Source organism: Neovison vison, chromosome 1, assembly GCF_020171115.1.
Source record: "Neovison vison isolate M4711 chromosome 1, ASM_NN_V1, whole genome shotgun sequence".
In the NCBI taxonomy this organism is placed as follows: Eukaryota; Metazoa; Chordata; class Mammalia; order Carnivora; family Mustelidae; genus Neogale; species Neogale vison.
The window spans coordinates 301714959-301736301 of record NC_058091.1 but is presented as its reverse complement, the minus strand read 5'-3'; the positions used below and the strand labels follow the sequence as shown (position 1 = coordinate 301736301).

The 21343-nt window shown below is 36.0% G+C and overlaps 1 protein-coding gene across 4 annotated transcripts in view; it reads right to left on the bottom strand.

The window, feature by feature from the left end:
- The window catches only part of CDH18 (cadherin 18), a 339165-nt gene that overhangs the window by 15285 nt on the left and 302537 nt on the right, over positions 1-21343 (bottom strand). For all 4 annotated transcript variants that reach the window (XM_044233538.1, XM_044233545.1, XM_044233550.1 and 1 more), the window contains exon 9: positions 16054-16171. In XM_044233538.1, coding sequence (XP_044089473.1) covers positions 16054-16171 — 118 coding nt within the window. The remainder of the gene's footprint in view (positions 1-16053; positions 16172-21343) is intronic.

Below are 21343 nucleotides of genomic sequence, written 5' to 3'. Positions count from 1 at the left end.
AATTGAACTGAACTTTTTTTTTTTTTTTTTTTTTGATGTTTAAAAAAAAGTCTGAAGTGAAAGCTGGGGAAATGGAAACTTCATTTTTACAGACAAATAAATATGCATGACTTCATATTGTTTTCATTTATTTTCTGGCCTAGCAGCCATGAGATCCATTCATAATTTAGCTGTGATTAGGGCCCATGCATGAAACAATGCTCTTTTGCTTTCCTGTAAAACTTCTCTCACATAATAGGTACTTGATAAATAATGATTTGAACTACATTCAGCAGGAACTTGTCTTCTGTTATGGTTTCCTTATTATGTTGACCTGTATTAAGACATTAAAATGAAAATGAACCTGTATATCCTGTAACACTTTAGCGGCATTATTTCCTCATGCTCTCTATTTAATGTTCTTTCCTTCTCTCCTGCTTCCTGGCTTCCTGTTCTTTTAGCCTCGAATTGCCCTAATAGCCATTTTCAGACTCCGACTCTGCCTGTTCATTTAAGTTTGTAAACATCCTCCTGGTCTCACTTGAATTTCTGCCAAGCCACAAATGTATGATCCAATATGTCATTATGTTCCTAGTTTTCACCCTGAAATGTCGTGCCTTTGACCATCTGCCACACTCCCTCTTGCTAATCTTTAAACCCCAGATAAACACCACCATCCAATGTCTAAGGTTTCTGCTTTCAGATTCATAAAAAAAAAAGTGTGTTGGTAAAATAGTTATGACCATCTCAACTGGCTCCACCAAGTGTGTAGAGAAACTTAGACTGTGCTCTCAAAGGAGATTAGTAATCAACCTATTAATATCCATTCTTTATCAGATGCCTGGCCGTAGCTATTGTGTTTCTTTTGCCATTTTCTTTTGAGCTCTCATCGTCCTCTCACAGCAGGAAAACCTCTATCCCCAAAAGAAGCTACCATCTATTATCAACTTTCTAAAACCACATTTGAAACTGCTCAATTCCTCTTTGACTTTCATTACGTCTGTATCTACAAGACTATGTATTCAAGACTTAAACAAGAACATAAGTACATCTGAAGCAAAAATATGAATCTTGAAGAATATCAGCAAATCTGCTCATGAATAACACATTAATTTGTATAAGTGTTAATAACAGTGGAGAAGGTGATGAAAAAAAAAAGAAGTTTTTAGAATAGAAATCCTACCCAAAATTCAGAATAATTCATGACCGTATCACAATAATATAATACTTATATACTTATAGAGGTAGATATAAGAGTAGTTTATTAAAAAATATATACGGACTATAAGAGAAACCCTTTACCCTTTACTGATAACATACCTTTAACAGCTACTATTATTCTTAGCAGGGAATGGATAAATCAAAGTAGATGATACTATGTTTGGAGTCACTATATTTATAAACACTGAAGGAAATTGTAAGGAAAAATCCTCAGCTTTAAAAAGTGAACACATAATCCTATTTATGAAGTTGTTTAATGTTTCCCCTGCCTCAGGACAGACGGTGGAGTGCGGGACTCCTGTAGGAGACATTGTCTCCTTCCTGCCATGCAGGCAGAGAACAGCCCTCCTGTTCACAAACAGAAATCAAAACAAAGAGGCACGGAATGGCAGAACTAGTCATATTTTTATTTTTTCTACGTTTATGTTTTTGCTCAAAGAATAGGAGTTAGCTCTCCTTTTGTTGTCACTATGCGTAGGAGTGTAAAAAGGTGAGAGACGGTGGAGTCTATCAATTATTTTAGGAAAAAATACATAGAGACGTTAAAAAAATAAAGATTAAAATAGCTAAGAAGAAAATAACAGAATATTTTACCAACTAGAGCAAAAGGGCCTCTAAAACAAGTCACTGCTTTTGCAAGTCATGCCTCCCCATTTTGGGGTCAAGATGGTATGTGAACTGTTTGCCTTCTCGCAAGTCCTGATTTGAGTCTCTACCTTGTCGTGAAGGACAGTGTGATTGTATCGGGGGTGACAGCCCTCGTGTTAGTAAGGAGGACCGTGATCTGACTGGGAGGGAATGGAGATCCCTAGTAGAACCAAAACAGCACGTCTCAGCCTCACCAGAGCGCAGCTAAGTCCGAGCAAGGCAAATCTACCATCACATCCACTAAGGCTGTGTGAGGGGTCATTAGTAACTATATTCTGAGTTCAGACTATGGGTCTGTTATTTTATTTAGGAATGGGAGAAACTGCTAAATGGTCTCTGGAAGCCCTGTGGATAAAAACAGAATTTTAAATGGTCATACTCTGTAGAGAAATTAAGCACATTACACCGCCAGCTGCGAGTTCTCATTTGAAGGACAAAAATAAACTATGGGAGTATTGACTACTATAAAACTGATAATGCCAAAGAAGTACAAAATCTCTGGTGGTTCCCAGTATGTATCAGACTAAATAACCGCATTTCACTACTAACGGACCGTGAAATCTGAAAGAAAAAGCTCCCAAAAGACACCTTTTTGTTGTCATTGTTGTTACTTTTTACAGATAGGACTTTTTTTTTTTTTTTTTTTTTTTTTTTATTCATCCATTTGAAAAGGGAAAAAGAGAGAGAGCAAAGCAGAGGGAGAGGGAGAAGCAGGCTCCTGGCTGAGCAGGGAGCCCGATGTGGGGCCCAATTCCAGGACCCTGAGATCATGACCTGAGATGAAGGCAGAAACTTAGCCAACTGAGCCACCCAGGCTCCCCCCAAAGACACCCTTTTAACTTTTTAACAGAGTCAAAATTGAAAATAGTCCTCATGTTAAACTTAGTGTAAACTTAGACATCCTTTCAATCAAACCCAAATAGCCACAAGTAAAAACACTATTTTCCAGCATTGCCTTTTAAGTATTTTGCTAAAAATCATAAAACAACTTATAAATAATATTGCTGTCACTTTTAGAAGTGTAAATGAATATTGCAAAGAAACAATACAAGGTGATAAAAAGAAGGAAAAAACCAAAATCTTCCAAATGCTGCAACAAGGTGAAAATGAGAGTCTACAGATTCTTTTGTTTAGTTTGATTAAAATGGTAAGCTTCAGTGCAGCTCATTCATTTAAAAATGTGGTATTTTGACTCATTCATTTTTAAAGAATGTGAGTATCTACAAAAGTAGAAAATGCATGATCTAAAGAAGAAAACTGAGAGACAAATATGAAGAGTAGATGTTCTTGAAAGTAAATTATCAATAAAATTATGATAAGGACTTTCAAATTTGGAAGGCATTTAGGGCCCTGCAAACAGAGATATAAGTGTACATATAGTTATAAATGATCTCTTCCCCTAGTAAAACCTCTAGGATTTACAAATGCACTTGGCAATTAGAGTTAAGCCTAGGAATTAGGCTGGCAAATCTCCTTGCATCAAATAAAACCTAGTCCCTCAAGAGGCAGCATAAAGACCATGAAGCAGAACAGATTTACCTGCTAGACTAATGATAATTTTAGATTGGGGGATTCGATTACACTTTTGTATTATAAAATGAATGAACAAAGTTATTGTGTGCCCAGAACCCTGGTATAAACTTATTCTCACGGACTTTGTGACATTATGGCTTCAGATGTTTGGTTAAGAAGTGGGAATGAGGGGGCGCCTGGGTGGCTCAGTGGGCTAAAGCCTCTGCCTTCAGCTCAAGTCATGGTCCCAGGGTCCCGGGATCGAGCCCCACGTTGGGCTCTCTGCTCCGCTGGGAGCCTGCTTCTTCCTCTCTCTGCTTACCTCTATGCCTACTTGTGATCTCTGTCTGTCAAGTAAATAAATAAAACCTTAAAAAAAAAAAAAAGTGGGAATGAAACAATGGAGTTTTTGAGGCTAAAATGAAGTTCATTGGTTGCAATTTTAAGATTAGGTGGTTGGGGATGCCTGAGGTCTGTTAAGTTGGACTCTTGATTTTGGCTCAGGTCATGATTTTAGGGTCATGAGATTAAGACCTGCGTCTAGCTCTGTGCTTAGTGGGGAGTTTACTTGAGATTCTCTTGTTCCCTTTGTCCCTCCCCTCGGCCCCCTCACTCTCTCTTTAAAATAAATAAGCAAATCTTTGAAAAAATATAAACAGAGATTTGGTGGTCTTTGGAAAAATTTCATTTTAATCAGAAAGCATTTTTTGCTTTTCTTTTTTTTGTTGTTTTAGAGTAATGTACTTTAAAAATGTTGTGACTTAAATATTATCTCTTGAACTCTTCTTTTTTATTTTAAAATTATTATTGATATGTTAGTTAATGATAAATAAGGTCATTATTAAACATACTGTATATGTTGCAAAAAGAAAAATTAGAAATCCTTCACTTGGTTATTTTCCAAATCAAAGTCTTTAGTATTATTAAGTAAGGGTCCTAATTTTCCAAATAAATATTATAGATTTTGGTTAAATACAAAATTTTCTCTCCACCACCGTTTGGTATTAGAGCAACTAAAGGGTATATTTTCAAGCGTAGAGTATAGCACCGTGCTTAATACTTATTATGTGCTCAGGAGTGAATCCAATGCCTGTGTCTCTGCTTTGCCACATCTCCCCGACTAGATCTTCTAACTGTTGTTGCATTCTGTCCTCTCTACGCTGTCTCAATTCTTCATCTAATTGAAAAGTGTTCTGAGGTTCACTTTACCTGGTGGACCAGGTTCTATCCTGTAAGGTCAAATCATGTTCTATGTCTTTTGAACAATACAATCTTTAGTGATCTCCTTAAAGGAACTCAAGTGTCACTGAGTTCACAAGTTACATTTCATCACATCCTCATTTCCCCAACTAGATGGCAAGTCCCCCATAAGCAGGAGCTTTGTGTTTTAACTCCTAACATTCTGGACAGCTTAGATCACTCAGGGCCTTATCCACCACAGTCAACGCATGCCCCTTTACAGATTAAGTGGTAGGAGAAAACCAATGTTAATCTAAGCTGACTACAGGATTTCTTTTAGAGGGGCAAAAAAAATAAAGCTCATTCTTTCTAAGAAGAGAGAACAAGAAGGGTGATGAATAGTAACATAGTGTGAGTCTTCTATAGAATTCTGGAAGCCAGTGTAAATGTCAAACAATGAAATAAGCTGTGTGTGTGTGTGTGTGTGTGCGCGCGCGCGCGCGCGCGCGCGCGCGCATTTCAGGTGCTTTGCTTCATTTTTAAATTAAAAACAATACATAAGGGCACCTGGGTGGCTCAGGTGGGTTAAGCCTTTGCCTTCAACTCAGGTTGAAGTTAAATAATAAATAAATAAGGGCACCAGGGTGGCTCAGTGGGTTAAGCCTCTGCCTTCGGCTCAGGTCATGATCTCAGGGTCCTGGGATCAAGCGCCACATCGGGCTCTCTGCTCAGCGGGAGCCTGCTTCCCCCTCTCTCTGCCTGCCTCTCTGTCTACTTGTGATCTCTCTCTTTGTCAAATAAATATATAAAATATTAAAAAAAAAAACCCAATAAATTAGTATGTTCTTATTGAAAACATCCAAAGACCATTTCATAGACATTTCTTTTTATTTATTTATTTATTTATTTATTTGACAGAGAGAAATCACAAGTAGGCAGAGAGGCAGGCAGAGAGAGAGGAGGAAGCAGGCTCCCTGCTGAGCAGAGAGCCCGATGCGGGGCTCGATCCCAGGACCCTGAGATCATGACCTGAGCCGAAGGCAGCGGCTTAACCCACTGAGCCACCCAGGTGCCCCTCATAGACATTTCTTAAGAAGCATGTTTTCTATATTATCATTATTGCTCATACATGTGATTAAACTCTATACTTAAATCATTATTTCTGTTTGATGTGTAATTATATATTGTTCATTTTATACTTTGTCTCTACCTTTTCAGATATTCTTATCTTATTTTCATGGGACTGCTGATATTTTATTTCATGGGGCTGCTCCAAATATTTTATCCGTGGAATTTTATTATACTTGACAGTTTTTTAGATTTTTCTGAGGCATTCAGCATTTTAAAATACTCTTCCCTAATTGTCATACGAGAGATATCCTAATAAGAAGAGGATTATTTTATTGTAGTTCTTTTGTTCAAATGTCACTAAAAGAAGACCCACGGAGTATTAGCTTGTAATGCTGCAAATGAGCACGTGAGGACCATTTATACACCTTACAATTTATATTCATTGTCTGGAAATTGGTAAAGTTATTTTCTTATCTGTCAACTTAAGGAATTTCTCTGGCATTTTATGTATATACATATTCTATCAATCTTAAATATTTCTTTACACAGAGTAATTTATTCGGGTATTTCATATTATGGTTCCATCGATGTATTTCTTTTTTAGTTCCCTTCAACGTACCCTTTATAACTTGTAACACTTCCTATGTAATTTCAAATTCTTTATATTTTGATCTCTCTTCAGAAGTGTGAAATAGTAATGATTGTCTCCATATCTCCATTTTACAAAAGAGGAAACCGACACACACTGAGAATGAGGACGTGGCAGTGGTTTCACACATAATCCGCAGAGAACCCAGGTTCAAATAGAGGCGACCTATTTCCAGACTCTACTAAAACATTCTTCTTTGCTGCTTTTCCCTCTTATTTTTCTTAACAGATACTTACTTAAAATTTCCTCTCTGTCAGATATCATGGTAGGAGTTAGGAATACAGCAGGTAACTAAGTCAGACAAAAGTCCGTGTATTCCTGAATCTTACAGTCTAAATGGGGAGAGAACCCACAGTGTGGCAATGGCTGTCATCAGAAAGATGCCAGATATCATATAACCAGCTGTCATTAAAAAAAGTGGATCTGCTCTGATTGAGGTCTCTTGGGGACTGGGTATTGGGTGACTGAGGTGCTGGCCAATTTGCTCTTAAAGGCATTAACTTTTTCCTGTTATGATTCAGAGAATGGATGGAGTCACGGTTTCCCCAGACTGTGGTGAAGAGAGGGAAGTGACTGAAGCTTGATAAAGGAGAGAAACCAGGAGAGGTAGCAAAATGCCACAAGACTCAAGAGCAGGAGGTGCCTAAGGACATGGGCCCCACCTCACATGCCCCTTGAGAGTATGGGAAAAGCACTGTTCTCTGGGGCAGTGTTGCTGCTTCTTCCATCTTTCTGATTACTAATTCAGTCTTCAGCACTAGTTGAGTTTTTCTATCTTACCAGAAATTTTAAATTGGCAAAGTTTTCATGTGTCCACTCAAAAAGTCTGTATGCTTTTCTCTTTCTAATAGCAAATGCCTCCCAATGTATACCAACTGCCTCTGTCTTTCAACCTATGTGACCCTTGCAATGATTCCACTTAGGGAAGATCTTCGAGCTCCGATTCCCCGCGATTTCTCCAACATCATAAGAGGTAATGAGCAGATTTGGACCAGTATTTAAATATCTTCTTGTGAATCTCAACGTCACTCTGCTTTGGGGGTGACTTTCTGAATCTCTCCCCAGGCTAAGTTTATTTAGCTGCAACTAGTTAGCCCTAAAGATTTAGAAGAATGAGTTTGAAATCTATTTTTAGGCTACAATTTCTTTCACCTATTATTCCTTTCCGATCTCTGCTAAGCTCGGCTGTTTTTTCACCGTCCTCTGTCCATCCACATCTTTGGTACTAATGTGTGCTTTCAGCACATGGTACTTGCAGGAGAAAGGCTGCAGCAGACATGGGACGCAAAACCAGGGCAAAAGAAAGCCAGGGAAACACAAAATAATCATTTGAGGTGGCACCCGGCACGAAGTGACAATGTTGTTACCCAATACCACTTTCAGAACTTTTCCAAAGGGTCTTGGTTTTACTCAGTATATAGGATGGAGTTCTGAACCCGTTTCCATTCAATTTTAAGGAATACATATCTGCAGCATATCAGTGAATGTCCAGGGAGCCAGCATCTCTGTGATAATTAGGTTATTACTGAACAACATCCTTTCTTCCGAGCCCATTTTATATGCCAACTATTTGTCAAAATATTTGAAAAATAAAAATACTTGACCTCCAATGGAGGTCCAGGTAACATGGTGTTTGACTGACAAATACTCTTAGTGATAACAAAGAGAAAAGCCTGAACATCCCAGTGAAGTGTCTGCTTAAGGACATTCAGGAACTCCTGAAGCAAGATAACCAGATGGGGCAAGATTCCGGAGAGGGGAAGCCCATGAACGCAGGGCTGCGGATTACAACCCATTTGTTTGTACTAGAAACTAATGGGAAGATGGAATTCCAGCCTGGGGACAGAGAAACGAAAACTTTTTGAAGTCTCCTGGGCCTACAGTCAAATGGAAATTGAGGGGCCTTAAACACCTGGCTGACTTTCCCTAAAGACATTTGTTAAATTGGAAGTTAAATTGAAAGTTGAGCAGAAACCTGAAAGTCTAAGTGGAAAAGGCCTGGAATACAAAGAAGAGATTTCTGCCCCCTCTGTTTGTATTGGACAGGTAATCGTCAAAGCTGGGGACCAGGGTAACGGTCCCAGTACACGAACAAGCCCCCAGATGAAAGTCCTAGAATGCCATGTCCTAGCAACAGGGCAAGAGATTGACTCTGAACAAAACTACAAGTCAACCTTGACTTGGTTACCATAATGATTGGGTTACCATAATGATTGGGTTACCATAATGATTGCCTTCTCTCCTTGTGTATCCGAGAAAATGGTGACTAATCCCTGAAGAAACACATTGTCATGTGAGACTCCTACATCCATACACTACATGTGACATCTCACATACACACACACACACACATGCACACAAATTGCTAGACATATCAAGAAAGACCATGTGTCCCAGTACTGTTTCTCCAATCTCCTCGATGAGAAACCAAAACCTGTTATCTTATCGAGACACTACAGGTAGTTGACAATGATTGTAAAATCGTTAAGATTAATATATTTAAGAAATAGAGGAAAAAAGGAAGGACAGATAATTTCACTAGAGATTTATATCTGTATAAAAGGAAAAAAAATGCTATCAACCAAAGCAATCAGTGTTTGGGCTATGCTTTCTCTGAATGGACATCCTTGCTTTGATAGGACTCTTGTTTCTTTGAGCAGAATATTAGCTGCATACTGGTGTTTTCTACCACTATACTTACAGTGTATGTCACAGGGAATACTGAAAAATAGGCCCCAAACAAAGAAATTTTTACGTAAATAGGATGGAACATGTGAAGAGACATGTGTTCTCCAAGATCTGACTTGCTATGAGGACATTAGTGATATTATATGCTTGCAGACATCAACATGGGTGAGTTATCTGTCTCTGGACTAAGCTTAGCATACATACATGAGTACGTTATAATAAATAAATAAATAAGTGTTTTGTTTGTTTGTTTGTTTTTTAACAACACTTTTTAGCAGGAATTAGTTCGATGATGTATAAGAGGGATTGAGATTTTACCAGACTCAGGTGCTAACAGGTTAGCCTGTTACAGATTTATGGATGCTGCCAGAAGATACGTGGCTCCTGGGTCAGGCACAAAGCACTTCATTACTCATGTCAGAGTATCTAGGACAGACTCTCATTCAGAACGTAGAAGACAGCGTTAGAAGATGGCGGGACTGCCTTCTTCCAGAGCAAAAGCAGGCTTATTTATCACCCCATTATATAAATACGAGGACAACCTCTAGGGCCAAGGCAAACCTAATTTCCTTGTAGCCTCTTACAGAATATTGGAACTCCCTAGTTGAAGGTTCCTCTGTTGTTAAGCAAACCCACTGCATGCATACCATGCACCTGGGCTGTGCCATGTCATTCTCTGAGACTTTGGGGTTAGAGGAATCAGGGAAAATGTGAAGTTCATACTACTTCCCGTGCCATGAAAAATGAAGCATTTCTCTCTGAACCAGGAGTACAGAGCCTTGTGCCAGCATCCGTGAAACTGGGTCAAGATTCACTGCGTATCATGTAGGTAAGGTACAATCTTAACATAACGGTGTGAGGGCTCTTATGACACATTGTCAATGACGACTTAGTTGTTGAATAATTGACATTCCTAGATTTTGTTTTTATTTTTGACTAATGGGATGGATGTAACATTTACGCTATTGTCTTCTGTTTGTGTGTAACATCCTTAATAGTTTTGAACACATGTTCATAGGTTTATTTACTTTTCTGTTCTTTTTCCTCTGTTAATTATTTGTATCCTTTCGTTCTTTTGTTTCCTATTTGGAATGCTTACTTTGTTTTGTAAATATATTCATGATAGTAATCCTTACTCATTTGTAAGTATGGCTCTTTTACCCTAGGCTAGAACCTGTTTTTTTTTTTTTTTTTAAGATTTTATTCATTCATTTGACAGAGATTAGAACCTGTTTTTAAGTTTTATTTAGAAATTGTTTGGTGCAGGAATAATTTTAACATTATCACATTTGTTAATGTTTTATGAATGTGCTATTTGTGTCTTTTATACGAAATCCTTTCCTATCCCAGTTATATGAAATGAGTGCACTTCATTTTCCTCTAAAATTCTTAGAATTTTTCTTGTAAAAGTAGTTCTTTAATATATGTATAATATATTTTTTTGTGCATGTATTTGAGATACTCTAATTTTAGTTTCTCTAGATATAGAAACAGTTGGTCCATTTCTATGTACTTTTTGGATTGCCCTTTCCACAATGGCTAAAAATGCTACCTTTGTCTTCTATCAATTTCATATGTCTATATATAGATTTAGATATCTATTCATTTTATTTCAGTTCCCTCAATGTGTTCTCCTCTTTCTCTATTTCTGTACTTTATTTAAGGAGTCCTTCATTGTTTGGTGCTGGTCTCAGTCTACCAATAACCAATGTTGTGGCTGGACCAGAACTTATGATTCTTATGATTGCAAGACACTCTTCAGCAATAAACATCAGGCAACTTTGAAAAAAAAAAAAGACATTACTTACATGTCCCGAAGATTACACGGTACACTTGGGTCCACACAGAGAGGTGGAGGGTAGAGAGAAAGAGAATCTGTGTGTGTGTGGGGGGGCTTGAAGTTCTGTTGTTTGGGGGTCAAGGATAGGTCCTATGGTATGGGGGGCTCACTCTATCCATGAATTTAACACATAAGAGGGGGAATTTAAAAAACAAGGAGAGAGAGAGAGAGGGAGGGAGGAAGGCCCAAATTATCAGTTATCAAAATCAATTAAGGTGTCTAAAACAAAGAGTCTCGGGAGGCAGGGTGAAGAGACCCGGATCTTCATCTAGTCCTGTGGCTGGCAACATGTTTATTCCAGCGAGATCTCTTTGAAGTGAACGTCCCTTTGAAGTAGATGCCTCTTTGAAGTGGATGCCTTCGCAATGGATGTCTAAGTCATGCACTTGCATTACCAAATAAATAAATAAATAAATAAGAAAAAGAAAAAGAAAATCCAACTGTCTGGGTTTACACGCACTACATTCATCTTTATAATGTCTTGATTTCTGTTAGGATATGCCCTCTTTTCTTCTCTTTCTGATAGCTATGTATCTCCTTCATCTTTTTTTCCAATACTTTCTTGCTTTTTTAATTCATTTTCCATTTGCATTTTATTAACAGATTACTAAATTCAGTTTGTCATTAAAATGATATTGAATTTATAAATTAATATGAACATCTGAGCACTCTGATTCATTAATTTGGTAAATATATTTCTTGCATGGTTTTACATTTTTGGTAACATTGTTCCTTACATAGGATAAACTTGAACATTATATATTGGATTTTTTTTTCTATAATGATTCAGAAGGATTTGAGGCTAATTTATTTCATTTGTTTTTGCCATTTTAAATTGTAGCTGATTTATTACTTATCCATATGTTTTAAATATAAAAAATCTATGTATTTTGAGGTATTTCAAAAAATTGGCAAAGTATCCCATTATTACTTAAGATGTTTTTGTAGGTTCTCTTAAATTTTCATGTAGGCAATTTCATCATCAAGGTTAATCTTGTAATTTGTTTCTACTTGTTATTGTTCTCCATTTTTTCCTTTCTTTCTGAATCGAGAATATTCTGTACAATACTGCTTAGTTGTAGTGACTGAAGTTACCCTGAAACCAGAAGAATTGCTTCGATGAACCTATCAGAAATTGCTCATTGTTAGAAATGTAACCTAAATAAAGATCTTGTTTTATGACACCAAGTTTTGGATTTGTTTTGTTTTTCTAACAATAGTTGCTTCTTTTGAAGCAATAAGCTAACTATTTCTAACATTTTATATCAAACTCTCTATATCATCTTGTATTTGGTATATTTCACCTAAGCAGTACATACACACACATTTAAATATGAGATAGCTTTGATTAAAAATTATATTCAGTTTGATAATGGCTACTGTATGTTTGAATAAATATCTACTTTCTTCTATCATTTTCTATGCTTTTATTTTCCATCTTTTATTCTCCTTTCTGGTCTTCTGTTCTACTGATAAAATAAGTTTTATTATTTAGTTTTCTGAAAAACGTTTCTTGCTTTGGAAAATACAGATTTTTATGCTGTTAATTTTTAGTGTTTACTCTTCAAGTTTTAACATATGAAATGAAACATGAATTCTAAGATTTTTTCTTACATGTTATATTCTGCAGAGATCCTGAAGGCAAAGACTAATACAATATTTGCCAAAATGTCAGTAGTTAAATGTAAAAAACTTATTTTTATACATTGGAAAACGTCTTTAATAATGAGTCCTCCTTCATTCCTAATAGCTTACTATTTTTAACTAACTGTAGAGAAGGCTAACATTAGCAAATTATTTTTCATCAGCATTTTGACCAGATGATTTTTATCAACTTATGCTATTTTAGTTTTTTAACCAGGAATCTAGTTTACTAATTATTGGAGTTCCTGGTGGCAAGTCAATTAAACAACTGATTCTTGGTTTTGGCTCAGGTCCTATCTCTGGGTGGTGGAATGAGCCCCTCCCAGGCTCCACACTCAGAAGAGAGCCTGCTTAAAACTCTCCCTCTCCCTCTGGGCTCCCCCAACCCCAGGTTCTCTTTAAAATAAATAAATATAATCTTTAAAAATTTTTAAAAATCTAATTATCATTGCATTTTAATTATTTTTCATTTTCTTTTTGATAGTATAAATTTCTTTCTCTTTATCTTTGAGGCTTAATAGTTTTAAACAATCATATGCTAGCATAGATTTAATTTTGTGCTTGGCTTTGGTGTTTACGTTTATCATAAGGATCCATATACTTATATGAGTATATTCATTTTGGTATGGCTAGTCCATTTTTAATCTTGTCTTTACATAGTATTATCTGTAGCTGCCTTGTGTTTAGAGAAAAATCCATCTTTTATATGATATCATTATTCTCCCAAGGTTCCAAAGTGAGTATTTTATTTTTTTTAATCTATTTATTTATGTATGCATTTATTTATTTATTTCTTCATTTATTTATTTTTGGAGGAGAGGGGCAAAAGGAGAGGAAGATGGAGAGAGAATCTCAAGCAGACTCCACGCCCAGCATGGAGACCCACACGGGGTTCAATCTCACAACCCTGAGATCATGACCTGAGCGGAAACCAAGAGTCGTACACCTAACTGACTGAGCCCAACCAGGCACTCCTAAAGTGCATATTTTAAAAATCGTAATTTGTGGATGTAAAAACTGAAGCTTGGAAAGTTAGGTGACTTGGCTTATCTAGAATAATCAAGTCTGCTTTCATAAGCACATGTTTTCAGCTATGCGTTTGAATCTTTTCTTGAAATTGTTGTTATTCAAAAGAAGTTTTCCTGTGTTATTTATAATTTTATCAATACCCAATATTTTTTAAAAAATAGTCTTACACATAGATTAAAACTTCTTTATCCCTACACAATTGTCTAGAGGTCACATACTTGACATAGTATAGCTGGCTTAAGCATTCACTGATATGGTTAAAATAAATGTTGAAAAATTTACGTCAGGGGGCGCCGGGGTAGCTCAGTGGTATAAGCCTCTGCCTGTGGCTCGGGCCTTGCATCGGGCTCTCTGCTCAGCAGGGAGTCTGCTTTCTCTGCTCTCTCTGCCTGCCTCTCTCTGCCTACTTGTGATCTCTGTCTGTCAAATAAATAAATAAAATCTTTAAAAAAAATTACATCAGTACAATAAACCCTTTTAAAAGTGTGCATATATTTGAGGGGACCTCCTTACAACTAGTGATGTCAAATCATTGAATTAAGCCCTTTTGAATAGACCCATGTATTAAGTTCATAAATTCTCGATATAAATTTTTTAAGACTTCATCTACTTATTTATTTGACAGAGAGATAGAGAGAGAGCAAAAGTAGGCAGAGCGCAGGCAGAAAAAGAGGGAGATACAGGCTTCCTGCCAAGCAGGGAGTCTGACATGGGGCTTGATTCCAGGATCCTGGGATGATGACCTGAGTTGAAGGCAGTCGCTTAACCAACTGAGCCATGCAGGCGCCCCGGATATAAAAATTTTTTACAAAGAACTTTCAGTCACTAAGTGGGTCTCGACAATAGAAAATTCTCTTGTTTCTTTTAAAAATACTTTTGGAATTATACTTACATAGGTTAAATAAGTTGAATATAACACACCTTTAAATCCAAGTCAAATCTTCATGATTGTATCATCAAATTAAAATTACTTAAAATGTAAAATAAAATCTTTATCAGGATGGGAAAACATGGGGGGGCACAGGGTGGCTCAGTGGGTTAAGCCTCTGCCTTCAGCTCAGGTCATGATCTCAAGGTCCTGGGATCAAGTCCTACATCAGTATCTCTGTTCAGTGGGGAGCCTGCCTCCCCCTCTCTCTCTGCCTGCCTCTCTGCCTACTTGTGATCTCTGTCTGTCAAGTAAATAAATAAAATCTTAAAAAAAAAAGAGGCAAAAGAAACAACTGAAATATAAATATAGGGATTGAGGTGTGATTTTAACTGACCAAGACAGAAAGTTGAATGCTCCCCAAATTACACAATTATCTGAAATATGGGAAATATGCATTAAGTTTTTTTACATATTTCTCATAGTTAATTACATGAAATATATTTGGGATTATAGAATGGGATCTCCAAATGTATATAGATGTAAAGTGATAAATTATTATAATTTGTCATATAGAAACATGCACAAATATGTATTTCCATATAATATTTTATATTATAGTATATTCCATATAGTATTAAGTACCACAAATACTATATTCCATATAGTATTTCCATAGGCAGAGTTGACCATAAGGAAGTTAAAATAAGAAAGAAGAATAAGCAGCTTTGGATTTTCATATAAGCTATGTTATGGTCACATGTACAATTTGGTATCCTTTGTTATGATAATTTAAAGAAGCTAAGGAAAATGGACATAATGTTTTAGTGAGTTGAGATTTAGTGATATTATATATATAATATGTCTCCCTGAAGGTACAGAAAGGGAATTAAATGTTTACTCCTAAATGTACCCACCATTGTTTCTCTTACAGGATTTTGAGGCCAGTATTAAATTCCAAATAATAACATATTCAGATAAGCAAGATCAAAGATAGTTTTAGGGAAGAAGAAAGTTGATACAGATCAGAACACTGCACATATTGACTGATTTAATGCTTCCTTTATAGGAAGGTGGAGTTTTACGCAACCTTGAGAAATCTACCGAACACGGAACCTAAAACATGAGAATCTTCTCTAGTTACTAAATTATGGTGTTCTTTTTTCCTTCACACAATACAGAAGTTTAAACAAAAGCAATTCAAAATTTCCACAATATTCTGCAATTATGCATATTTTCTACCCACATTTTGAAAATATTCATAATAACAAGAGGAAATATAATTTGTACACCACATCTTGATAGCCTTGCTAATGCAAGATGAGTTCAAACATTGCATTTCCTTTCCTAACTGTCCCTAGGACATATTTTTCATTTTTCCTAATTTAAAATTTTTCTACCTCCTAGCAATTGCAAGCAACTCTCATAAACATGTTTGTCAGCTAAGATTTCTCTTAAAATTTGCCCAAGAGCATATTACATGTACATCTCTTGTTTAAAGGGATGCTTCTGAATAAGCTCAATGAAAGTTATTTGTACATATGGCTCAATTTTAAATACAAGCTATTCACAGATCATAACACATTAACATCAAACTGACTTTGAATGCTGATTTGCAAGCTGTTCATGGGTATGTACGCATAAAGCAAAACTGCTCAGGCCTATTCCACATGAAGTCAAAACAGATATCACATAGGTTAGAAAGTATATGTAAATCACGTTCACCTTCATTGTCCTTCAGAGTGAAGTTTGGGTTTATAGATAGGCGTTCATCAAGAAAAAAGTTAAACCTTGGTCCATTTGCAAAATCGTCTTTATCAGTGGCACTGATCGTATGAATCACCTGAAGAGAAAAAGCAAAGACTAAATAGGAAAATTAATTTGGCTTATTCTTTGATTTTAATTATATTATAGCATTTTTCATTGCCATCACAAAAGGATTTTTAAAAGACCCCTTTATCCACCCTGAGTCTTTTCGAATTCAAGTAATAAATGTCCCAGCTAACTGGCCTGTTCTTGCATGAGATTTTAGGAAACAGGTTATGGAACAATTTATAATCATCCACGCTTTATTTTCTAGCATAGCACCAACACTTAATTTTTTTTTTCTTTATCACCTACAGTACCTTGGGGCCAATTAACTGGAAGGTTTTGTAAGAACACCTGTTTGAGGAAACAGGAAGTATTGTTTGTACAAATATAAATATCCTAGTGTTCCTGTAGAACAGCTTTGTAGTGTATGTCGTTCTCAGTAAGTAAATGCAAAAACAGTGGAGCCGTGTTATTTTTACCATTTCAGGGGACCTTTGAGAGCATGACCTAGCCCCTCTATGTTAACATAGTTAAGATAAGAAATGTGAGACCCTAAAGGTTTGTGATGTGCCTCAAATCTGTTAAAATGGTAGCAGAAGCAAAACCAGACCACTCACAGTTTTATGAAATACTTCTCATATACAGTGCTGAGAGAAAGCAATTCTAAAATTTGGACTATGCACATCATGGAGCAGAGAAAGTTAGAATATATAAATGGCTATTCCAGGTGGCTTAAAAATTCCATAGCGGTAGCCATTACATTCTTAGCAAGGAAGTATCCAAACTAATATGCAAGATAATATTTTCCTCTTAAAAAAAAAATAATCCTAATGCGTAGGTGTCCTTTTTTAAGTCCTTCCTTAGAGAAACTAAAAGAAAGAGAGGGAAAAGTAGCCGTAAAAAGAATGTTTCCTGGGGTGCCTGAATGGTTCAGGCTGTTAGGCATCTGCTTTCGGCTCAGGTCATGATTTCAGGGTCCTGGGATCAAGCCCTGTACTGAGCAGGGAGCCTGCTTCTCCCTCTCTCTCTGCCCCTCCCCTGCCCCCTGCCCCTCTGCTCATGTTCTTTCTCTCTCAAATAAATAAATAAAATCTTAAAAAAGAGAGTGTTTCCTGCATGTGAAATATACTGTGTTCATTTCAAAAATTGCTATGATTTCTAAAAACATCTCGCTCAATTTCATCCCATTTCAATCTTTTCCAAGTGAAATAGTAGACCAATACGTACAGCAGGTAAAAGCTAAATTCCCTCCATGCATCGAGTCCATTAGTTGGCCAGGGAGATGAAGATGAATGTAAAAGTACTAAGAAGGAGTCATCAGTGACAGTAGGACCAGAAAAGCATGTGTCTTCATGAAGGGGAAGTGAAGAAAGTGCTTTAGGCTATATAGAAAGTGATCTATTTTATCCGTATCTGCATATGGCTCTCTATTGCTAAGAATGTATTCTCAGCAAGAAATTTAGGTAGAAGCTTCCCCCAACCCCCACATATCCCAAGAAGTCTCTATCATTCTTCTCTTCTTCACTTCACTTCAGACCATTAATTTTAAGATGTTAAAATCTACATATCTCCTTGTTGTTTGCTTTCTTTTTTGTTTAAATTATAGTTGGTCTCTGGATAGATTCTTTTTTCCCCCTTCTTATTGGCTTTGCCTTGATAGTAGAATAAATTGACGGATAATCAGAAGCAATTTGACAATCTTTCTTGAGTGCATGGAAAGCTCCATGGAGTTCAGAGCACGTGTAATCTGAGAAACATACCTACGTTCTCTACATTTCAGGTATTTAATATTTAACTGAAATAAAAATATAGTTTTCAAGACTCTCTTCAGGGTTAAATGAAATAGATACACGTTTTTCTTTTTGAAAACAAATGTCCTATCTCCCCTAATCCTTGCTCATTGTCATTCTCCAATGCACAATCCTATTTTCTCGATTATACCTCATAACCTATTAACAGGTTTGCAAATTCACTTCTTATTTTGGAATGTGATTTTGGAAGAGATCGGCAAAGAACAGTTAACTTCAACCAACTAAATTATTTTATAATTCCTCTTATGACTTCTTTAGGACGACAATTTTCTTCCCATTTTAAATTTTTACAAACAAGTTATTCTATTTGTTAAACACTGATATAATTCATAATATAGCTTTACTATTTTACTGTTATCTTTAGTAAAATACACTGTCCATTTTTATACAAGTAATTTCAAATCTGAATTTACCAGGAAGCTCGGTCACGGCAAATTTGTCTTCTCAAAAACTTCTTGATCTTGTTTCCATAGCAAATGATGAGCTGATGGCTGCACTTTGTTTATGAGTGAACCATTCGTCTTGAATTCCTGCAGAATGTGCTTATGCATCCATACTTATTCTTCTATAATGCTTCTGAAAAATACTTCCAGAAACCTAGAATGTTGCTTGGCTTTTATCTAGAACTTGGAGATACCCTCGTATCCTCTTGACGGGGAAAGGTCTATTTAATTTTTCTGTTTACTAATCACCTTTCCTTTCAGGAGAAGACAGGTTTCAATTTATTGTTTCCTTCGACTTTTATTAGGAAAACCACCTCAGAAGTGAACATGTCTGTGATTTTTAAAAGAGCAGATCTCTAGATAAGTGCCATGTATCTGTCCCCAATATTTTTTACCCTTTTGTCAGTTAGGATTTATCTACACTGTGCTACCTGCGCCCTCCATGTGTGTAATTTGTGGTAACTTGTGGGTGATGTACAGTCCATAACAATTTATTTTCTGTCTCTCATCATTTTAACTGAACTTAGATTTTTTTTTATCTTGTGCATATTATGTAATTAGTGCATAAAGTATTTGATTATTTTGAAAGATCTGAGAGAAACCCAGTCATAAATTTATTCTACTAAAGGGAGGAGGGAGTCCAAATTGATAGTTGGTATTTATTAATAATTACAAGCTGCAGTTTTTGGTAATGCTCATAATAATGATTCACTTTTAGCATAAACTAATTAGAATCAATGTTGTATTTCTTTTATCAAATAAATGTATCACCCTCTTTTTTTTTTTTTAATGTATCACCCTCTTTAAATGTGTTTTCTATGGTCTGTTATTTCTTGACTACTTTATTAAAGGGGGAAAACATCAAAGTAGTCAGTTTCACAGATATACACAATGTTAGGTAAATGATCTAGTGCAACTAAACATTTAAATTAAAAGAATATTCTATGGAACACATTGTATCTTATTTTCTTTAATGTAATTTAATTCTTTTTCCGTGTTCCAAAATTCATTGTTTATACACCATACCCAGCGTTCTATGCAGTACGTGCCCTCCATAATACACACCGCCAGGGTGTATCTTCTTTAAATTAATCAATGAATTTGCTTTATAATATAATCTCAAGTGGGATCATACATTTATTTAATAATAACACTAGTTCCTGTTGGTTCAATGAGTTGATCTTTGTAAAATCTTTTCTTTTTTTTTTTTTAAGATTTATTTATTTATTTATTTGACAGAGAGAGAGAGAGAGAGAGAGATCACCAGTAGGCAGAGAGGCAGGCAGAGGGTGGGGTAAGCAAGCTCCCTCCCAAGCAGAGAGCCCAATGTGGGGCTCGATCCCAGGACCCTGAAATCATGACCCGAGCTGAAGGCAGTGGCTTAATCCACTGAGCCACCCAGGCACCCCTGATCTTTATAAAATCTTGTTGTAAAATCTCTAGTGATCAAGGTACTTTTTTCATACAAATTTTATTGTTAGTAAGTGGACATGACGGAGGTAGGTTGATGTTAGGTAATATGATTTTCTATGATATATGTTGTGTTTCCTAAGTTTACTTTGTAATGAAACACATACACACACACACACACACACACACACACACACACAGGGGAAAGTCAATATCAGTAAGATAGAAAGAATTCCCGTTATTTATATTTCCATTTCTATGGGTAGACCCATCTCATTTATTATGAATTCACTTTACTTCGGGAACTGACTTCAAATTTCATGTATGCATGGTTTTCTTCTTAAAATTTCTTTCGTGCAGGGTAGTTAAAATATATATGTATGTATATATATATATAGAGAGAGAGAGAGAGATACACAAAGAGAGAGAGAGAGAGATCTATATAATTTTTACAGAATGGGAAAATTTATTAAGTCAGAGAAATACATTGTTGCAGTTCAGATATATTGATACCCGATTCAAGGTGAATTCTGCTCTTATAGGTGGTTTAAACTTCTGCTTCACAAAAGACACCATTCTCTGCCATGGCCACATGCTGTTATATTTAGACACAAAGCATCCATAATAAAGATGCCTGTAATTCTAAAAGCCATTGTTACAGCAAGAGGAGACATTGTACAGCTGGGCGATACAAATATGCTTCAGAAAACCTATTTCAACAAATCATTATTTAAATAGAGTTCCCTATTCCTACTCTGTATCAAAACACACAAAGTTTCTCCAGAAATGCTACAAACATAAGGTTAAATGAACCAAAGGTGGCAAAATTAAAGAATAGAAAGATTCAGACCATTTCCCTTGTAACAGGTTAATCATACAAATTGACCACACAGATTGACAATGGTTTGTTTAAATAAGGGTGTAATAAACAATATTTTCAAATGGCTTTTCATTACCTCAGTAACAAGTTTTAATTCATTTTGGTGAAACAAACGTTTAGAGAAACAGATACTTAAGCACATAAAGAACCCAAGTATCTTTTTTTTTTTTTTTAAAGATTTTATTTATTTATTTGACAGAGAGAAATCACAAGTAGATGGAGAGGCAGGCAGAGAGAGAGAGAGGGAAGCAGGCTCCCTGCTGAGCAGAGAGCCTGATGCGGGACTCGATCCCAGGACCCTGAGATCATGACCTGAGCTGAAGGCAGCGGCTTAACCCACTGAGCCACCCAGGCGCCCCAGAACCCAAGTATCTTAATGTGACATCTAAAATCATACAATATTAAAGATAGCAATGATGCTAACAATGAATACACTTTTTAAAGAGATAATATCCATAATCACATAAATAAATCTATATACATTAGATTTTAATCTCTGAAGAAAAGAAAGAAATCTCTGAAGAAAAGAAAAATACTATCTAAATGGCTAAGGGGACCCAGAAGATAAAGATATATTTCTGTCACAAATTTAGCCTTCTCTAAAAAATGGATTGGCTTCTCATGCCCGAGGAGAATAAAACAATCCACATTTAAAGGCA